The sequence below is a fragment of the Physella acuta genome, unplaced genomic scaffold, assembly GCF_028476545.2.
Source record: "Physella acuta isolate Inbredline_101_S28 unplaced genomic scaffold, ASM2847654v3 ptg001029l, whole genome shotgun sequence".
NCBI classification, from domain to species: Eukaryota; Metazoa; Mollusca; class Gastropoda; family Physidae; genus Physella; species Physella acuta.
In genome coordinates, this window is record NW_026732546.1 from 97,967 (window position 1) to 116,023 (window position 18,057).

The 18,057-nt window shown below is 37.1% G+C and overlaps 1 protein-coding gene across 15 annotated transcripts in view; it reads left to right on the plus strand.

The window, feature by feature from the left end:
* Positions 1-399: 399 nt before the first annotated feature.
* Positions 400-18,057, plus strand: part of LOC131954783 (phosphatidylinositol 4-phosphate 5-kinase type-1 alpha) — a 57,882-nt gene continuing 40,224 nt past the window's right edge. For 14 of the 15 annotated variants that reach the window (XM_059318544.1, XM_059318549.1, XM_059318547.1 and 11 more), the window contains exons 1-4: positions 400-728; positions 2,011-2,025; positions 4,408-4,430; positions 6,159-6,248. In XM_059318544.1, coding sequence (XP_059174527.1) covers positions 650-728; positions 2,011-2,025; positions 4,408-4,430; positions 6,159-6,248 — 207 coding nt within the window. In that variant the 5' untranslated portion in view covers positions 400-649. The remainder of the gene's footprint in view (positions 729-2,010; positions 2,026-4,407; positions 4,431-6,158; positions 6,249-18,057) is intronic. The other variant, XM_059318546.1, reaches the window with a different exon arrangement.

Consider the following 18,057-nt stretch of genomic DNA (forward strand, 5'->3'; position numbering starts at 1 on the left):
TTTTATTCTTGATGAATTAGATCTAGATCTAGTTAAAACTCATGGTTTATTAAAATTCCAGTTTTAATCACATTCAAAGGGGAACAAACAAATAATTACCACACAAGGCAGGACGCCTGAGTGGCCGCTAATTTATTTTCGTTGATGATATGATTTAAAAGAATGTAGGATGGGAGGGGAAATTTTCAAAAAAAGGATAATTTACCCACCCCTGATCAACTATACTTCTACATGCACTTTATATAAAGCTAGTTTATCAGAAAACTTGTTTTGTTCAAGTTAAATCTATACGCAAAACGGTTTGGACTATAAACTTGTGTTACATAAAGATTTGCCTAAAAAATGCAACAAAGAATGCGGAAGTTGTAGGCCCATTCTGTTTACTTCCAGGACAATCGCACATGCGCATTGAGCCTAGTTAACCAGTGGGAAAAAAAAAATCAACATACGATATTCAGTAAATTACTTTCGTGGTTTGAACGAAGTGCCTTCTTTATAGACGTTCATGTCCTTCGATACATAAAACATGTAGCTCCAATTAAACTATAATTGGGTTTTTTGTTTTGATAATATTTCTTGTATTAAGTCAGTTATTGTCAGTCGGAGATTTCTGTCGCAGACTAGTTTTTCTGTATTAAATTATTAAAAAATGGCCGCAGCCGCCCCACAAGCTGACACAGTCTCCCATGTATCTGAAGCATTCAGCGGTCAAGATATGGATGGGGAAGGTACGTTTTTATAATATAATGCGAATCAAATTTAACTCATAAAATAATTGTTGTAGATCTCTCTCTACTTCGTTAAAAATAAACTGAAATATTTTAAAATTAATTTATTTTTTTAAAATAAGGGCTCAAAAAACCCTCAATCAGACAGCTAGAAGATCTATCTCAGCCAGTCACTAATTCAACTCAGTTGACACTTGAATATTGAGTCTTGACAGACTGAACTCCTTATAAAAACCAGTCACAAAAAAACAATGGGTCGGGTAGAATTAGCTGTGCTATTAATTATTATATAACTTAAGTTTTTGGAGGATGGAATCTTCTTAAATAAGTTAAAGCTTTTTAAAGGCCCTGCCCTGGCCTAAGGCAGTGGTGTTAGTTTTGACTTTTCTGGAAGTTAACTGAAATACAAACATGGCTTGCTAATGTTAATGCAATCCTTAATGACAACTCTTGTTCTATCAAACACTTAACCCTAATTTCTTAACATACAGGCCCTAACTATTCAAGATAACAATACAACTAACAACCTAACGCCAGTAACTGCTGGCAGTAACAGTAACACACAACACTATGTGTGCGTGGTATGTGGCCTGACAGACTGAAAGATTGTTAATATCATTGTTTTGAGTTTATACTTAACTCAATGCAACAAGCCCGCCGTTTGGTTGAGGCCACGACGGGGGGACGTTCTGACCGGGATTCAAAGGGACGACTCGAAATATGATCCGAAACTATTTAGACTAGTATTTCGATGTCTTGCCTTATGACTTATCAGATAAAGCTAGAATATAGTAACTTGTAAGTTCAATTCCTGCTGTAGGTTTTCTCCAAGTCCATTTAGCTTGATTACAACTTGGCTATTATGATGTTAACTTGGCTTCTTTCAGGGATAGTAAATTGTAAAGGCAGCTTTTCATAGTTCTGACATAGACCATGCTATCACATTAAAGAATTAGTAGACATGTTAACAGCTTTTAAGCTAGGGTATTGGAAAACTCAAAATGTATGCTCATATACATTCAGTAGGCCTATACATACAAAAGTGTATTTTAAAATACCACTCTTTTTATTATCTGAATTATTTTAATAGCAGCCTCCATGTATTTTTAGATTGATATTTTTATTTATTAGGCCCATATCGTTTTGGCCAAGTTTATCTGTGACTCTCCTCTGTCTTTGCACTAAATTTGGTTATAAAATAAGTGCCCTTTATGGCATTAAATTAGCTGTGTTTCTTGATGGAGAACTACAGTATTGTCTACGATAATTTTGTATTTTGCAGATCTTAGCTACAGTGGTAGGACAGTTTTGATAATCATTCCTTTTCCCCGTAATCCTTACCTTCATCCGTCATTATGTTTTGCTCTTTTGCTGACATCAGGTTTGAAAGCAGAATCCACCAGTTTAGTTTGTTCTATTTTTGAATTCTTCATTTGTGTTTAAAAAAATAAAGCATTTGAGTTTATTTGTAACTATATTTTTGAAATTATCAAGTCTAAATATTTGGTTCTTACTAAATAGCCACACCTACTTATTCATAAAGCTGATGACCAAGCTTCAATCCTTGGAGGAAAGATTATGTTTGTAGTTATTTAAGATGTATGAATATGTAGGTATGGTTAATCAATGAGTACCTACAATTTGTTGTTGAATTTTATTGATTCAATAAGCTTAAAACTTGATATCTTCCAAAGTTTCATTTTTGTGTATTGTTAAATTAGTTCAATCTGAATGCGTGGACTCTGCATCAAACCTGGTTTGTTTGATTTGTTTTATGTTTTGTCTTAAGACATCTGCCTTTTGGGTTACAGTTAACTTTTCTATAGCTTGGTAGCAAACAATTTTGAAAATGTTGTCATGGTTGACATTTACAAAGGGACAAGTTGATGGGTATGCTATTTGCAAATGTCATTGCCATGTTTTTTTTGGTCAGCTAATTTTTATTTGCCATGTTTTATAGCAGGTTTGTTTCAGGTGTCCCTGCATTCAGACTTCATGGTGTTGAAAGTTATATTGTTCTCTTTATTAACACCACTGATTTTGAATGTTCAGGGTTATTTTTATTTACTACTTTAAAAAAAAAATTGGCTAGTAACTGATCCTTAGGGGGTCATTGTTGGTAAATGCCATTGGGGAGGGGGTGTAAATTGGACACTTATTGTTAATATTCTTATTATAATACACTTAACAACTAAAGGCTTTTCTAATATTTTCTTTATGTTTAGTTATTGATAAAAGTGCATTTTGTTTGTGTCTTGAAATATTGGGTTTCATATACTTGGCTATTTAATTTTTAAGGGAAAGTGCTCATTATTTTATCTTTTTTAAAAAAATAATTTCACGTCTAATACTTAAAAAAAAAACATTGTAACTTGTGGCACAATCAAAGTTAATTATTTTGGTGTCTTGAAAACAAGCTATTTGCCATTTTTATTTATTTTTTATTTTTAACCTTTTCAATTCATTACTGACATTACCCTCAAGGCTTTTATAAATTCCAAGTTACAGCAACTGCGTTTATCATACATATTTATCCACAATTTAAAAAAAATAGCAATTTATTATGCTTGTGCATGTTCGCTAATATTTAAAACCCTTCAAAACTGGTGGGTTGGGGGTTAGTATTGATAATTAAATTGTATCGAGTGATAATCCTTATCTACTGCACTGTTGACTAAAATATGTATTGTGCATTTTTATATATGCAGATTTTATTTTTGTTTTAATGTGAGCATTAAGTTAAGTTAACATGATGTGGACATCCACATAGATCCAAAAGGCCCTTGTCCGCAAATGTTTACTTTTTTTAAAACTCACCTTTCCTGAGTTTTTATAAGCATTTTATGAATTAAATTGTTGAAAATATTCAAATATCGATAAATTACGCTTATACAGTTTTTAAAGTATAAATTGCTAATTTCTTTTTCAGAATTAATTTTAAATTTGTTATGAAAGTATAGTTTCTTATGTGTGTAATCTTGCAATGTACTCTGATTGTTGGTTGAAAAAAAAGATTGTGGTTCTGGCAAAAAAAAAATGCAAGAGTTATTAAAATTTGATTTTTTAGACTTAACAAACAGTTAATGATGGGAACAATAGCAAAAGGTGTACTATTGTTAGTGTTTAAAGATTAATGTATTAAATTGTATGAGTGAGTTTTTTTTAATATAAATTCATCTTAAACAATACAAAATGTTTATTTAGGCAATTTAGAAACCCCTTTTTTGTTATAAAGAATAATTTATAATTCCTTATTATATTTTCCTATTATAGCAATGGTACATTTCAAAATGAAATCAAATGTTTTAAAATCCAGAAGTCAACTTTCTCCACTGAGCACTTACCCTTAAATGACTTAAAAAACCATTAGTGTGAGTACTTGTAACCCCTTTCTCACTAATGAGTTGGGGGTTCTCCTGGGATATTCCAGAGTTGAGGGGTTCTCCTGAGATATTCCAGCAACAGTTTGAGCCCAGCCTTTTGGTCATGCTCTACTGGTTAACTCTAGATTTGTCTTCTTTATTACTTGTTGTCATGTCTAGATCCATAATATACGAGCACAATCACTGCATCAGGATGTATAGAGTAACATTATTTTTTATGGTGCTTTTAACCTATGTCTATTGTCTTTTCTCCTAGAGCTATTTTGAACTTGTTTTTCTTTTATTTTTCCCCACAGAAAATGAAGACAGCAGAATGGATGTAAGTACATTTTAATATTAACTAAAAATGTAGAATTTAATTATGCCCACAGCTAGGTAGACATGAGGGGTTACATTGTTTGATAAAACAGCTGTTCCTTTATCAATTTTTATCATTTTACATCTGCTTTTACTTGTTACATTTGCACATTGTTTTTACAGTTAAAATGGTTTTTGGTATAAGGAATTTTACCTGCGTTTGTTGCTCTAGTGTAACAAATGCTCTTACAGTTTGTTTACTTATTACTGCAGCTTTTCTTTCTAATCTAGTGTTAATACTATAGTTCTACATTTGAATTTGGGTAGAAATAGAAAATCTGTTTTTTTTTTCTTCTTTTTTTGCGTAGACAGCTATAATTGTTATTGATCAGGTCTATATTTGGACTGTCAAGAAATTGTGCTTCCATAGGTTGAGGACATTGATTTCAGATATGAAAAGCTAGTTATTTACTTAGCATTTTGCTGAATCTAATTTTTACCTAGACAAACTACATCTTATTTTTGGTGTTGCATTTTTTTTTACTTTCCTTCCATTGCTAGGTTTATACAATAATATTTTTGACAAAATCTGTCCAATGTGTAGGCCATTTTCTTCCCATTTACATTGAAAACTGGTAAAAACCTTGTTACTTTCAAGCATTTTCTTACCTTTGATTAATTTCTTCAATGCGGCAGCTTAATATTTTTAATAAATCTGGTGAAAGCTGTCCATTGCAGAAATCTGGTGTTCTATTTCTCTTGCCCCCGTCTATTTTCCCCTTGATGTATTTCTTGTAGTTTCTCTTGTCCCTGTCTATTTTCCCCTTGATGTATTTCTTGTAGTTTCTCTTGCCGGTCTATTTTCCCCTCATCCATGTAATTAAATCATTTAGCCTGTCAGCTTTAAGTATTGCAAATGTTTAGGAAAAAATCCTTTGTAGTTTTATATGGGGCTTTCCCAATCAGTGGTTTTTTGTTTTTGTTCTCATGAATCTCACCAGACTTTTGAAGCTAATGAGAAGATCTGTCTCAAGTAGTTGGCCTTGCTTTTTATTACAAAGTTGAAAGCAACTTTTAATGTGTTTTTTAGTTTCATTGATTTTAAAGTTAATAGTGTGTGTTTTTGCATTGGTTAGTTGCATGAGTCTCTATGAGATGAACACTAGCCATTTAGATATCTGGAGAGGCTCAAATATGACTTCTTCAAAACCCTATAGCTTGCATCTGATGGTTCTAGTATAAATGTGTCATTACTACTTTAGCACATATTCAGGGTTAAGGTGGAGTTGACTTTTAGTTCAGTGTAGGTGTTATATGTAAGTTAAGTGATTAACATTGTTGTATAAGAACTCACACGGTTTCATTGTTTTATAAGTCTTTCATTAAAAAAAAAGTTAGCATTTGTCTAGTTTTTTTTTTGTATACTGATATGTAGTGTTGTTTTTTTCTTTTTATAATAGAGTTTGGGGTCTGTGACCTATATAGTGGTGGGTTTCTTGTTGGGTGTCTTTGATTAGTGTTGTGACTGCTATGTTTGCACTCTTGGCCCTGGTACATTTGTTTTTTCTTACAGCCAGCAAATGGTTTCAATTGAGCATGTGTTTGCCAGTGTCTGAGTGTGTGTGAGAGGGCTGCCGTTTTGTGGCCAATGGTGTTTGTAATATGGTGTGAGTGGCTGTTTAAAAAGCAGGCTTCCTGTGTTGAAGTGAAGAGAAACCTGGCTTCAGTTTGTTTCATTTCTCCCTTGCAGGCTGGTCAACATGCCAACTCCCTGCGAGACAAGGACAGAAAGATTGGACACAGGAGAGTGGACAAGTCTGGAATTGTCTCGTACAAAAAGGTATGTCTGTGGTTTCTACCTGTATAAAGTGATTTTCTTGGGATTTATTATATATGCTCGTTTAAGGTAAGTTTTTTGTGGTCTAATACTGCGTTTACACTTGCGACATGTATTTTCTAGGAAAAAAAACTTCGCTATAGGGTCTTAGATAATAGGGGTGCCTACTCACTATTGCGAAGTTTTTTTTTTCTAGACGTGTATAGTATACATGTCGTAAGTGTAAACGCGGTATAAGACTGAAAATTGTTGTGTTGTGAATGGGTAGTATGTGAACATAATGAAGTTCATCTGTGATTTTCTTGGGATTACCTGCTATATACAGACATGAAAAGGTAAGTTAGTTGTGGATGGTAATGGGGACCAAGATGGTAAAGACTATGAAACTGGTGGTCTTTGAGTGAGTAGTGTCATGTTAAGATAGTGAAGATGTCCAGAGGTGAGAGACAGTGAGTCTGTAGCTGCTGTGTGAGGTAATATTGACACAAGACTGACCACTCTAACAGTGTGTGAACAGTCACATGCCTGCCATGTTTACCTTGGTTACTGCACAGCCTATTTATCTTTTTTTTTTCCTCCTCTTCCTCCTAACATAGCCACCAGGTGCGGTGAAATGTTATACCTGTTTGATTTTTACATTTTTTATAGTCTGTTTCATTTAACTTCTTTCCTAACATGCATTGCAAGTGTGCAATAACATGCATTGCAAGTGTGCTATTTAGAAATGTAAACTCAATACTTTAAACTCAAGTTTTACTTCTGCCTGTCTTGTATCTCATGATTAATAATACCTATGCAGTTTTCTGTCTTGACTCTTTAACAATGGTTTGTACCTACCAGAGTTTCTTTCAGGCATCTCTTCAGGGAGGAAAAAGTCTGGTAGAAACACTGGTATCTACCATTTAGTAACCCAGCTGTTTGTATAGGCTGTTCTATCAGTGGTCCAGTCCTTACCAGCTGGCAGTTCTATCCTTTGTTCTAGCCAGCTGTCTGTATTAACTGATCTATCTCTAGCTCTAACCAGCTATTTGGCTGTTCTATCAGTGGTCCAGTCCTTACCAGTTGGCAGTTCTATCCTTTGTTCTAGTCAGCTCTCTGTATTAACTGTTTTATCTCTAGCTCTAACCAGCTATTTGGCTGTTCTATCAGTGGTCCAGTCCTTACCAGTTGGCAGTTCTATCCTTTGTTCTAGTCAGCTCTCTGTATTAACTGTTTTATCTCTAGCTCTAACCAGCTATTTGGCTGTTCTATCGGTGGTCCAGTCCTTACCAGTTGGCAGTTCTATCCTTTGTTCTAGTCAGCTCTCTGTATTAACTGTTTTATCTCTAGCTCTAACCAGCTATTTGGCTGTTCTATCAGTGGTCCAGTCCTTACCAGTTGGCAGTTCTATCCTTTGTTCTAGTCAGCTCTCTGTATTAACTGTTCTATCTCTAGCTCTATGCAGCTATTTGGCTGTTCTATCAGTGGTCCAGTCCTTACCAGTTGGCAGTTCTATCCTTTGTTCTAGTCAGCTCTCTGTATTAACTGATCTACCTCTAGCTCTAACCAGCTATTTGGCTGTTCTATCAGTGACCTCAGCTCTCTGTATTGGCTATTCCATCTACCTTTGCTTTATGCTACATTTACCCTTTTGTTCAAAACTTCAAGTCTCTAGAGTTAGCTCATGTATTCTGTTCAATTTTCTTCCATTATTTATGATTGAAATGGGTTAATATATAAACTATCCTCCCTCCTTGCCTCACTCCCCCCCCCCCCCCCCTATTGTTTTCTTTAAGTCTGGATCTACCTGTTTTGTTGAAATAGGATGCCCTGACACACATTTAGCTGGTCTGAGTGAGTGGACCAGACTGGCCTTATCTTCTTGTAGAAACAATAACATGAGCACTTTAGCTAGAGATAGGTTAAACTGTGGATACAAGCTTTAATTACACTCATAGAAGAGTATAGGGAGATTAAGGTGGTGTTTGTTATATTTATAAAAGGAGGTGTATTTAATATATATAATGTATATTTTGTATATGTATATATATATATATATATATATATATATATATATATATATATATATATATATATATATATATATATATATATATATATATATATATTCAGCCCCATATATATATTCAGAACCAGTGCTTATCGTATTTCTAAGTTGCTGTCTCCCCTTTGCAAATATTTATATGATGTAAAGTGGGTTGAAAATTTGAAGTATGTAGCCTGCTTGCAGTATTGTATTGTTTTATGATTGAAGTTAATAAATACTAACTGGCCGCCTGCAATCGACTACATCCCTGTAATCAATAATTAATGAAAGAGGTTATTAGTAGAGGGGGGACGGGACGGTAAAACCTCGCTAAAGGGAAAGAACGTTGCGAGCGAAAAATCTATTTCGGTGGCCTCTTTTTTTTTGTGTGCTTTGTTTTAAAGGTCATTTAGTAGAGGAGAAATGTTTATTAAATGGTGGAAGAGAGGATTTAGCCATGCAAATAACAGAGCGGGCGAGTGTAATGCGGCGGAAGGGACGTAACAGTGTAGGATGTCTTCAAAGGGGGTACCCTGGCCAGAGGGGCGGCGGGCACATGCCGTTTATTTGCACAATTTTAGTCTACCTGGTGGGTTAATTGGAGGCGAATGTGTGTATGATGAACACGTTGCTGTTTACGTTTTGTGTAAGCTGATACTCAGGTTATCTCATTGTTTCAGCGCAGTGTACGGGTTGGTGGTTTAATTGTTCTTTAAATTCTCCACACAATGTGCAGGGTGCGTTCATGTCCGCTAAAGCATGGGGGAATCGTGTGTCATGTTTCCTAGAATGGCTTGCATTTAAGTCCGTTTCTTCTATGTTGTCTTAATTGGTCCCTGTTCACTTTTTGTGCGCCTATTAATATCTTGTTAATGCTAGCGGAAGATGTATTACAGAGCTTTTTATAATCGAAGTGCCCTAGTTTGTATATATTCCCCCCCCCCCCCCCCCCCCCCCCAATTTTTTTACTTGATTTATATCTCTAGTCTTACAAAAAGATGTTTATTCATTCCTTCGAAGGACTCCATTCCTGTTCTGTAATTGAAGTAACACATTTCAGTGATTTAGTTTATGGTATCTGCCGCCTTGTTCACATCAGTTTAAATGACACTCCCATTTGTTTCGATGTCCACCCATTAGTTCCAGCCTAATAGGTTTAAGTATTTCCGTCCTATATGTGTTTTGATGTCCCTAGCCTCGCCTTCACCTTTGGTTAGTGTCAGTCTCTGTACTTTATCAGTTTATCGACCCTAGTCGCGCACAAATTTAATGTATGTTTACAAGCCCACCGCCTGCCTCTCATGGCTAAGTGACAGTCGTATGTGTTTTGATGTCCCTATTCCCTCCCCCTTATTTGATTAGCTACTGGGCTCTGTACCTTGAGTCCTATCACTGATACCAGTCCTATGTTTAATCTATTACATTCTTGCACACGTTGTGTGTGTGTGTAGTCAACAGTACAATCTGTGTCATAGTATGTCGTAATACCAACTTGAGACTTCATTGTAAATGTGATTGCTAGGAAACTTCGATCAGAGAATGAACACCTGCTTCATGCGTCCATAACACTTCATACTTAAGGTTGAAATAAACCAATATTCTTTCTTGACTGAAATAATTCTATCAGTTCTATCCCCATGAGGTTTTTTTTTAATTAACTTTCCAAATCCAAGTTTTGCCTTTTTAATTGGATAATTTGCTGTTCGTAGTTTTCATGTTTTCTACTAATGTGTGCAACACAGTGACGTAATGAGGCCGGGTGCAGTAACTCTCGGTATACCCCACGACAATACTACATGCACATACTAAGACTATAAATGATATGGTTGTCTTACTGATTCCCGATGGTGTCACCATGAACCTAAATATGTGTACAACTTTATTGATTTTTTAAATTAACGGGACAAGGCAGATTTTATCATTCAAATTTTTCGTTTTTGGAACCCCATCCGCTCTACCCGCCTTGTGACACTTGTTAAATTACTACTGTTTTTTTTTACAATGCCGTGTTTATAGTGTCTCTTCCCCCCCCCCCCCTCTACAAGCTGGAACAGCTGTAAATGCTTATACGACCTGTAGAGCGTTAATGAATTCTGTTTCCCCTTGCATTAAGCCTGAAATTGTATGCAGATCTATTCGCCAACAAGCAGGCGATTTTGTCCCAGTTTTTGATTAGCATGGTGTGTGCCCTGTGGAGGTAATAGTACATCCGTCATTTGCTGCCCGTGTTCACGTGTGTGGTTTGATAAACATGTTTAGAGTGCATGGTTGACTGGTTCTAGGGCTGTCATCTCCGGTGAAGCTATCCATGTTAGATGTCTTAGGTTTTAGTGTCCATGTTATGTCAGTTATGGATATTTTTTTTCTGTGTACAGTGTACACGCCTCTGTATCACCTGTACTCGTTTTTCTTTAGCGTGTACACGTGTTTTGTGTAGGTCTGTTTTGGTATTTTCTATGTATTCTGTGCTTAATTCTGTATAAAATATCCTTATTTTTAAAATAACGTTTTATATAGCGTGTATATGCTTTTGTTTGGTTGTGTATCTTTTGTATTGTTTGTAGGTTTCCATATATAACACTTATATTCTCTTCTGTGTTGGGTTGTCCTTACATTTTGCAACGCAGTTTAAACCGAATTTATCTGTTCTTCCTACATCGTCAGAAAAAAGTCATTTATACTTTTTTTATAACTCCACCCTCAAACGAATTAACGTTAAAGAACGTCACTAAATTCCATGTACAGACCTTTCCCTTCCACTCCCTACCAAAACAATTCGAACGGTGAAATTAATTACTTTTTGTTTTGTTTTTGCAAATGATATATATTCTACGTCACATATTTCTTAACCGTCATTACACAATGTTACGACCCACCCTTTCCCCTCCTGTGTATGTGACGTCATAATGCCAGACTATTCTGTGTACACTGCCAGCCTTGTGCAACTGGCTCATGTACCAGATAAGTGTTTGATCGGCTCATTAAGTATTAACGTAGTGCTTTCATTCCTTGGGCTGTTACTCACCGTTAGCCGTTCTTGTCAAGCTCTTGTGTTTCCGCCTTGTAAGTGGTTTCATTGGCAGGTTTTTATTCTGTAACAAAGGTGCTGGGTGTTATCTCATTCTAGGTGGCTGGTTGTGTCGGGAAACACAGTTCATCTAATGCGTCGATTCGTGTTATTTAGTCACCACTGGCGCCAGTTATAACCTTACCCGCATCTTCTTTAACATTCTCTTTATCTGAGCTTTGTTTATTTACACACGGGGCCATTCATAAATCAAACAGGAAGTAGTAGAGTAATAGCTACCAACTACTAGAAAGCTTAACGTACCTTATGTCTTGTTTCTAGCGGCTCTTTCCCTTTCTTTATTGCGAGTACGTTTGAATGGGGAGGGAGAGGGTGGGAAGTTGGCATTGTACTAAATGTTGGGTGAAGTAAAATAAACATTATGAAAAAACTATTGTGCTGGATGCGTTGTTTACAGCTCAGCTTTTGTTTCTTTATCTCATCAACGTAGGCCGATGCTTCGGTTAATCTTGTATTTCCTCCTGCTGTACATGTTCCAGTAATTAATTCTTCGTTTGATTTCTGCAGCAAGATCGCCTTTGATAAAAAAAAATGTGTTTGTGTGAAGTAAATATTTGGCACGGTGCCCGGCGTTCATTCTATTCTTGGCATTCGATAGAGGCCCAAAGCTGGAACCTTTTATTTACCTCCGTGGTTTCCTGTTTACGTTCACAGCTTATAGGTGTGGATTTCTTTTTTTTATCGTCGATGTAGCTTCTTTTTTTTTCTTATTAATCTTGGCTCCGTCTTCGACTTTTTTTTTTAAATTTTATGATTTGACCACATGTCTATATGAAAAGCAAATGTTAAATGCTTAGCCCTACTGTGATAGAGTAGACTGTCGGCGATTACTAGATACAACTCTTATTCAGACTATAGTATAATAAAGTTCGGCTAATTAGGGTTATGTCATTATACACACGACACCCCCTTCAAGCCTTTGCAATCAAATATATTAACTCCACCATGGTTTGCATTAATAGCTAACTGATTGCAGTTGAGCACGTGAAGTGGTAATTTGAGATGATTTTGGTTTGAAGCCAAATATATTACATCTGGGTTATCAGTGATTTATTAAAGTGAAGTGGCGGAAAGAAAAGTTGTACTGTTACACGGTCAGGCTGAGATGACGTAGAGGAATTAGCTAGTGTAGGATCTCGGTCAGTCATAACGATAACACATGTTGCATTCCCGGTCCCATCTTTGTAAACACACGGAGGAGCTTGTAGCACACGCCCCCTCAAGGTGTGTTTCTTACATGGATTCTATACTTTAAGTTTGTAGATGTTGAAGTTTGTGGATTATATCAACTGGGCATGTTGATGTAAATTGTACGGCTGAATTTACACATGGTTGCTCGTCTGTCTGGGACTAGCTTTTGGGAGCTGGCGTCGTTACTGAAATAGAAATATTGACTAAGTTTTCTTTCAGCGTCATGGGTAGACTCCTGTACAGAACATAGTCCCAGTAAAGTCAGCAGTTTTAACCAGTTTGGGAGTGTACATAGTGGTCGTCTAGTTATCCTACTCTTCTTGCTCCCCCGTGTTGAAATGTAGTGTGGTCGCCGCTAAAAGAAAAGAACAGCACATCATGAGCTGTCTGTTTTGTCACGTGATCATGTAAATATGTGATCCTTTAGACGACTGTACACGTCATCAGCCTCACCCACCCTATATTCTCTCTTTGAGGATCACATTTTATTTTTTCTTCTCTTTTTGAACAATGATGCTAATTTGCTTAGACCAAGGAAATCTTCGTCCTTTTAATTTTTTTAATACGATTGTTCTTTTCTTTTGTATAAAAGAGTGTCAACGCCTTTAGAATTACATGTTGCGAGTATAATTCAAACAATCTTAATATCAGCTTTTATATGTCAGTAGTGTCTGTTTGTGTGTATGTATGTACACTTATATGCGGATCCAGATGTTACTAAATGCTTGGCGTGCCGTTTGTCTAGCTATATGAACTCGATACTTATTTACGCGCACTAAGAAGAGTTGGCGTTCTACGTCCCCATCAAGGTATTGGTTTTTCTGAAATCACGGCCATAAAGCTTCACAATGGAATCTATTGTGTCTGCGTGCACCAGTTCTTTTCAGTGTTGTGGCTAAACACAGCTTGGTAGTAGTCGAACGCCATTCGCCTATCTAGCTCATGTAATTTATTTACTATTCAACCGAACAGTAAATTACTATTTGCCTTGAATAATTACTCAGCCAAAACCTGAACTACTGGGCTGAGGTGCCGCTACCAAATACTAATTTAAAGTCAGTTGTGGGTAACTCTACTGAGCATTTATTAATTTTGTACCTGTCTTAAACAACTGACTCTTCTAAAAGTGGTGCTTATTCCTTTATGCTAATTACTTTTAGTATAGAGTATTATGGTTAGCAAGGTATATTAATACTTTATTTTAATAGGAACTTCATATTTCAGTTTTTCGAGTCCATTCTCTAACACCTTTATCAAACAGCTTATATCCCCCCCCCCCCCACACACACACTCCCCACTTTAACCCTACAGTCCTTGAAATGCTTTGGCCTGCTTCACCGTTTCCACTCAGACTAGTCTTTTGTCTACTTCCATTTCTGATTTTGCAACTGCCGTAGGAATGAGGTCTGTTTCCACATAGTCTGTCCGCCTAAGCCTGTCCTTTTGTCGTTTATATTGGTATTATTGTCATTTTCTCGAAGTTATGGCTGATAGCTACTTTAGCACAAGGACTGTTCACTTAAGACAAAGTTTTCATTTAATTATATTAATGTAGCATGTCAGCAGTCCTTCTTTATTATGTCTGTATCATTTGTTGCCATGCCAACCGGTTTTTTAAACAGCCGATCGTGCGTTATATTTTGTTATGGTCACGCTTAGAGAGGGATCGATATTGTTTTTTTTTTAAATCCTGATCATCTCGGTGTTGTCTGTTCTTACTATGTGGGTTTCCATGTGAACTGTCACGTGGTGTAAACAGTCGGCAAGCTGGCATGTAGCTGACGAGTGGGTGCTAGACCTTTTGTTTTTCAAGTGACGGACACATTATATTTGTTTTAATTATTGTGCCAGTGTTTCTTACTTACAAAACAGTTAGGCCGGTACACATTTTCTGTGACAAGAGTCATTTTAGTGTTACTCTTGAAAAATTACGTTAAATTGTTTAAAGCATTGACGTGCTGATATCACCGTTAAGCCGCGTTAGATGTAAAAAAAATATTTACAAAAAAAAAGTTTTGTTTGACCAATGACAAAAGTTGAATATTATCCTTAAGATATTTAGTGGGCTCCGATTTGACAGCAACGGTACATTGGCAGCCCCTGTACATATTGATGTATCTGGCCAGCACATTTTGTCAAGTTTTTATTTTGTTTACCAGGATACAGCCCACGCCTTAATGTATTAAATACCTGAGATTTTTGTTTGTTTTTCGAGTGATGCAATTATTCAAAGATTTCCATTCTCCTATGTTGGGCTGTGAGAAACAGATAAAACGTGTACAAAATTACTACCTGTCGACCCGGGGGGAGATAACTTCATGTTTATGTCTGTGCTGATAAATGGCTGTTCTTCATTTGTTACATCCTTCTCTGTTGGCTTTTCGGGCACGTTAGTGCATGGATAGTTTATTCTACATGCATGTTCCTTCGTGATTACAGAGCAGACGTGTAAATATTCTTTGTTATGGTCGTCTCATTGTCTTTGTTATACTCATTTCGCCAAATAGGAGAATGATCTACTTTGGAAGATTCACATTCAGTGAAAATAGTGTCCTGTTGGACCTTTTTCAGTCCATTGTGATCTTGTCGCGGTGACCCTTGATTATGAGTTGTGTAGTCACATACATGACCAACTGCTTCTACATTTTAGTTTTTGAGTATTTAACATTACTGTCTTATATTTTATGTATTTATACATTTAGGATAAATATATATGTTGACATACATGTATATTCATTGTACTCTGTTTTATTTAACGCAAATCCTTTTCTATCTACTACGTATTGGGTCACCCAGTGGTCTTGACTGCCAGCGACATCCCCCCCCCCCCCCCGCGGGCGGTCTTCCATCAGGAGAAGCGTAATTAAAGCCTTTACTTTTTAAACCTGCGTCCATCCCTCCATTTTCTAGTCGGTCGTTATGGGCGCTGAAACGTAAAGACAAGGCATGTGATTTCAGAAAGCTTGACAGTTTGGGGGAGGGGCTTCCATCAACGTTTTACTTTCATTTTGTCTTCTGGTGATGGCGACACGCAGAGCCATTCTACTCTACAGGCTATTGTTCTCCCAGTTACGTGTATGGTACAATCAGAAACCCAGACATCACTGTTGTTGTATATCGTCGGCCCGGTTAAACCGAAATGTAGTATTCTGGTCCATCTTACGCATGATTACGGTTGCTATGAATATTTTAAAAAGCTTCTGGTGTTCTCTTCAGCCTGAACGGTCCTTGTGTAAGCTTTCATAGAAAAAAAATAAGATAAAGATGATATGGTATGATGACTACAGGACAAGCCCATTGTATGCCCCTGGTGTGTAGAGCTGTGAGCTTTTATACGTCCACCCGTGGCTCAGTGCTGTAATCAATGAGGGATGTATCTACCCTGACCCAGTCATTATATTGTAGTAATGGATGTGCTGCTTCACTGATAAGATCGGATAAAGTTTTTTTCTTCTGGTATCCCATGTGTGGGGCGAGCATTGATTCTGGCATGGACAAAATAGTTTTAGTCCGCGTCTTAGAGCTGGCACCAATCCATCTTATCAACCCTGGCTTTAGTTTGTTTTTTTCACTTCAGCTTATTTCACTTCTTTCAGCTTATTTAATAACCCTTGCATTCTCACGGTTTGTTTCGTTTTTTTAAAGCGCTTTGTATTTTAGAAAAAAAAAATTTCCGTCAGACCTGTCGCTTCATTTAAAATCAAATAGCCTTCCCGGTGGAAAATGGTATAACATTTCCATTGTCCCAAATTATCTTCTAATACAATGTTTACGTTTTATGAAGGTCTCATTGATTTTGTTTTACCCAAAAGTAATTCTCATAAACCTGCCCATCACCCTATTCACCTTCTCTTATATTTATTTACCATTAGGTGTACCATTGCATCTCATTAGGCCATAATATATCTTGCCTTCAACCCCACCTGTTGTCTCGTCACCACCCCCTCCCCCACCACCCGCTTAGCCGCATCGTATATTCAACTTTTGTTTTGGTCTCGACACACGACAGTATTGAACGTGGGGGAGGGGGGGGGGGGCTGTGGCCATTTTGGTTCGTTGCTTGAGCTTCTCGTCACTTTTGATTAGGGGTTTCAAATGTTTTTTTCTCCTTACGTTTTTTTTTATCTTGCAAAACTTTGCTAAAGCCGTAACAAGAGTGCGGATTGTCTATGTGTCTTTATATGGAAAATGTACCTTTTTTTAAAAAAAAACTTTTAAGCCCTCCTTCTTTCTCAATATCCTTTAGTTGACGTCAGAAATTCAAAAACTGTCCTGTTCTGTTAGCGTGTTTTAAGGAATAATAAAACGAAGTTAGGGGAAGCCACTCTTGTTGTGCTCTAGTAGTAGCGTTATCAGCCTGCTTTAAAAAAAGATATTTTGCTGAATCAGTTTCCACTCGAAACTATTCATGGAAGGAATAATTGGTTTGTAATCTGTCAACGTGGCGTGATTAACTGACTTTTAATTGCTAATTAGCCACTTAAATGGAAGTTCATCTGTCCATGTTGAACAAGTGGTCCGACTTACCACTGCCGCTCACTGCAGTCACATTTCCACCTCCTGAATGTTTGGTATTAATGTGTGGATGTCGTATCGTGGTGATTCAGGCTGGGTGTGTGTATGGGTGTGAAGTGGTGAAATGACCCAGGTTGGGTGTATGGGTGTGAAGTGGTGAAATGATTCAGTTCGGGTGTATTTATATGAAGTGGTGAACTGATTCAGTTGGTTGAATGGGTGTAAAATGGTGAAATGACCCAGGCTGTGTGTATGGGTGTGAAGTGGTGAAATGATTCAGGTTTGGTGTATGGGTATGAACAGGTTTTGTGTATGGGTATGAAGTGGTGAAATGATTCAGGTTTTGTGTATGGGTATGAACAGGTTTTGTGTATGGGTATGAACAGGTTTTGTGTATGGGTGTGAAGTGGTGAAATGATTCAGGTTTTGTGTATGGGTATGAACAGGTTTTGTGTATGGGTATGAAGTGGTGAAATGATTCAGGTTTGGTGTATGGGTATGAAGTGGTGAAGGGATTCAGTTTGGGTGTATGGGTGTGAAAGAACCAGTTTGGGTGTATTGGTGTGAAAGAACCAGGTTGGGTGTATGGGTGTGAAAGAACCAGTTTGGGTGTATGGGTGTGAAAGAACCAGGTTGGGTGTATGGGTGTGAAAGAACCAGGTTGGGTGTATGGGTGTGAAAGAACCAGTTTGGGTGTATGGGTGTGAAAGAACCAGGTTGGGTGTATGGGTGTGAAAGAACCAGTTTGGGTGTATTGGTGTGAAAGAACCAGGTTGGGTGTATGGGTGTGAAAGAACCAGTTTGGGTGTATGGGTGTGAAAGAACCAGGTTGGGTGTATGGGTGTGAAAGAACCAGGTTGGGTGTATGGGTGTGAAAGAACCAGTTTGGGTGTATGGGTGTGAAAGAACCAGGTTGGGTGTATGGGTGTGAAAGAACCAGGTTGGGTGTATGGGTGTGAAAGAACCAGGTTGGGTGTATGGGTGTGAAAGAA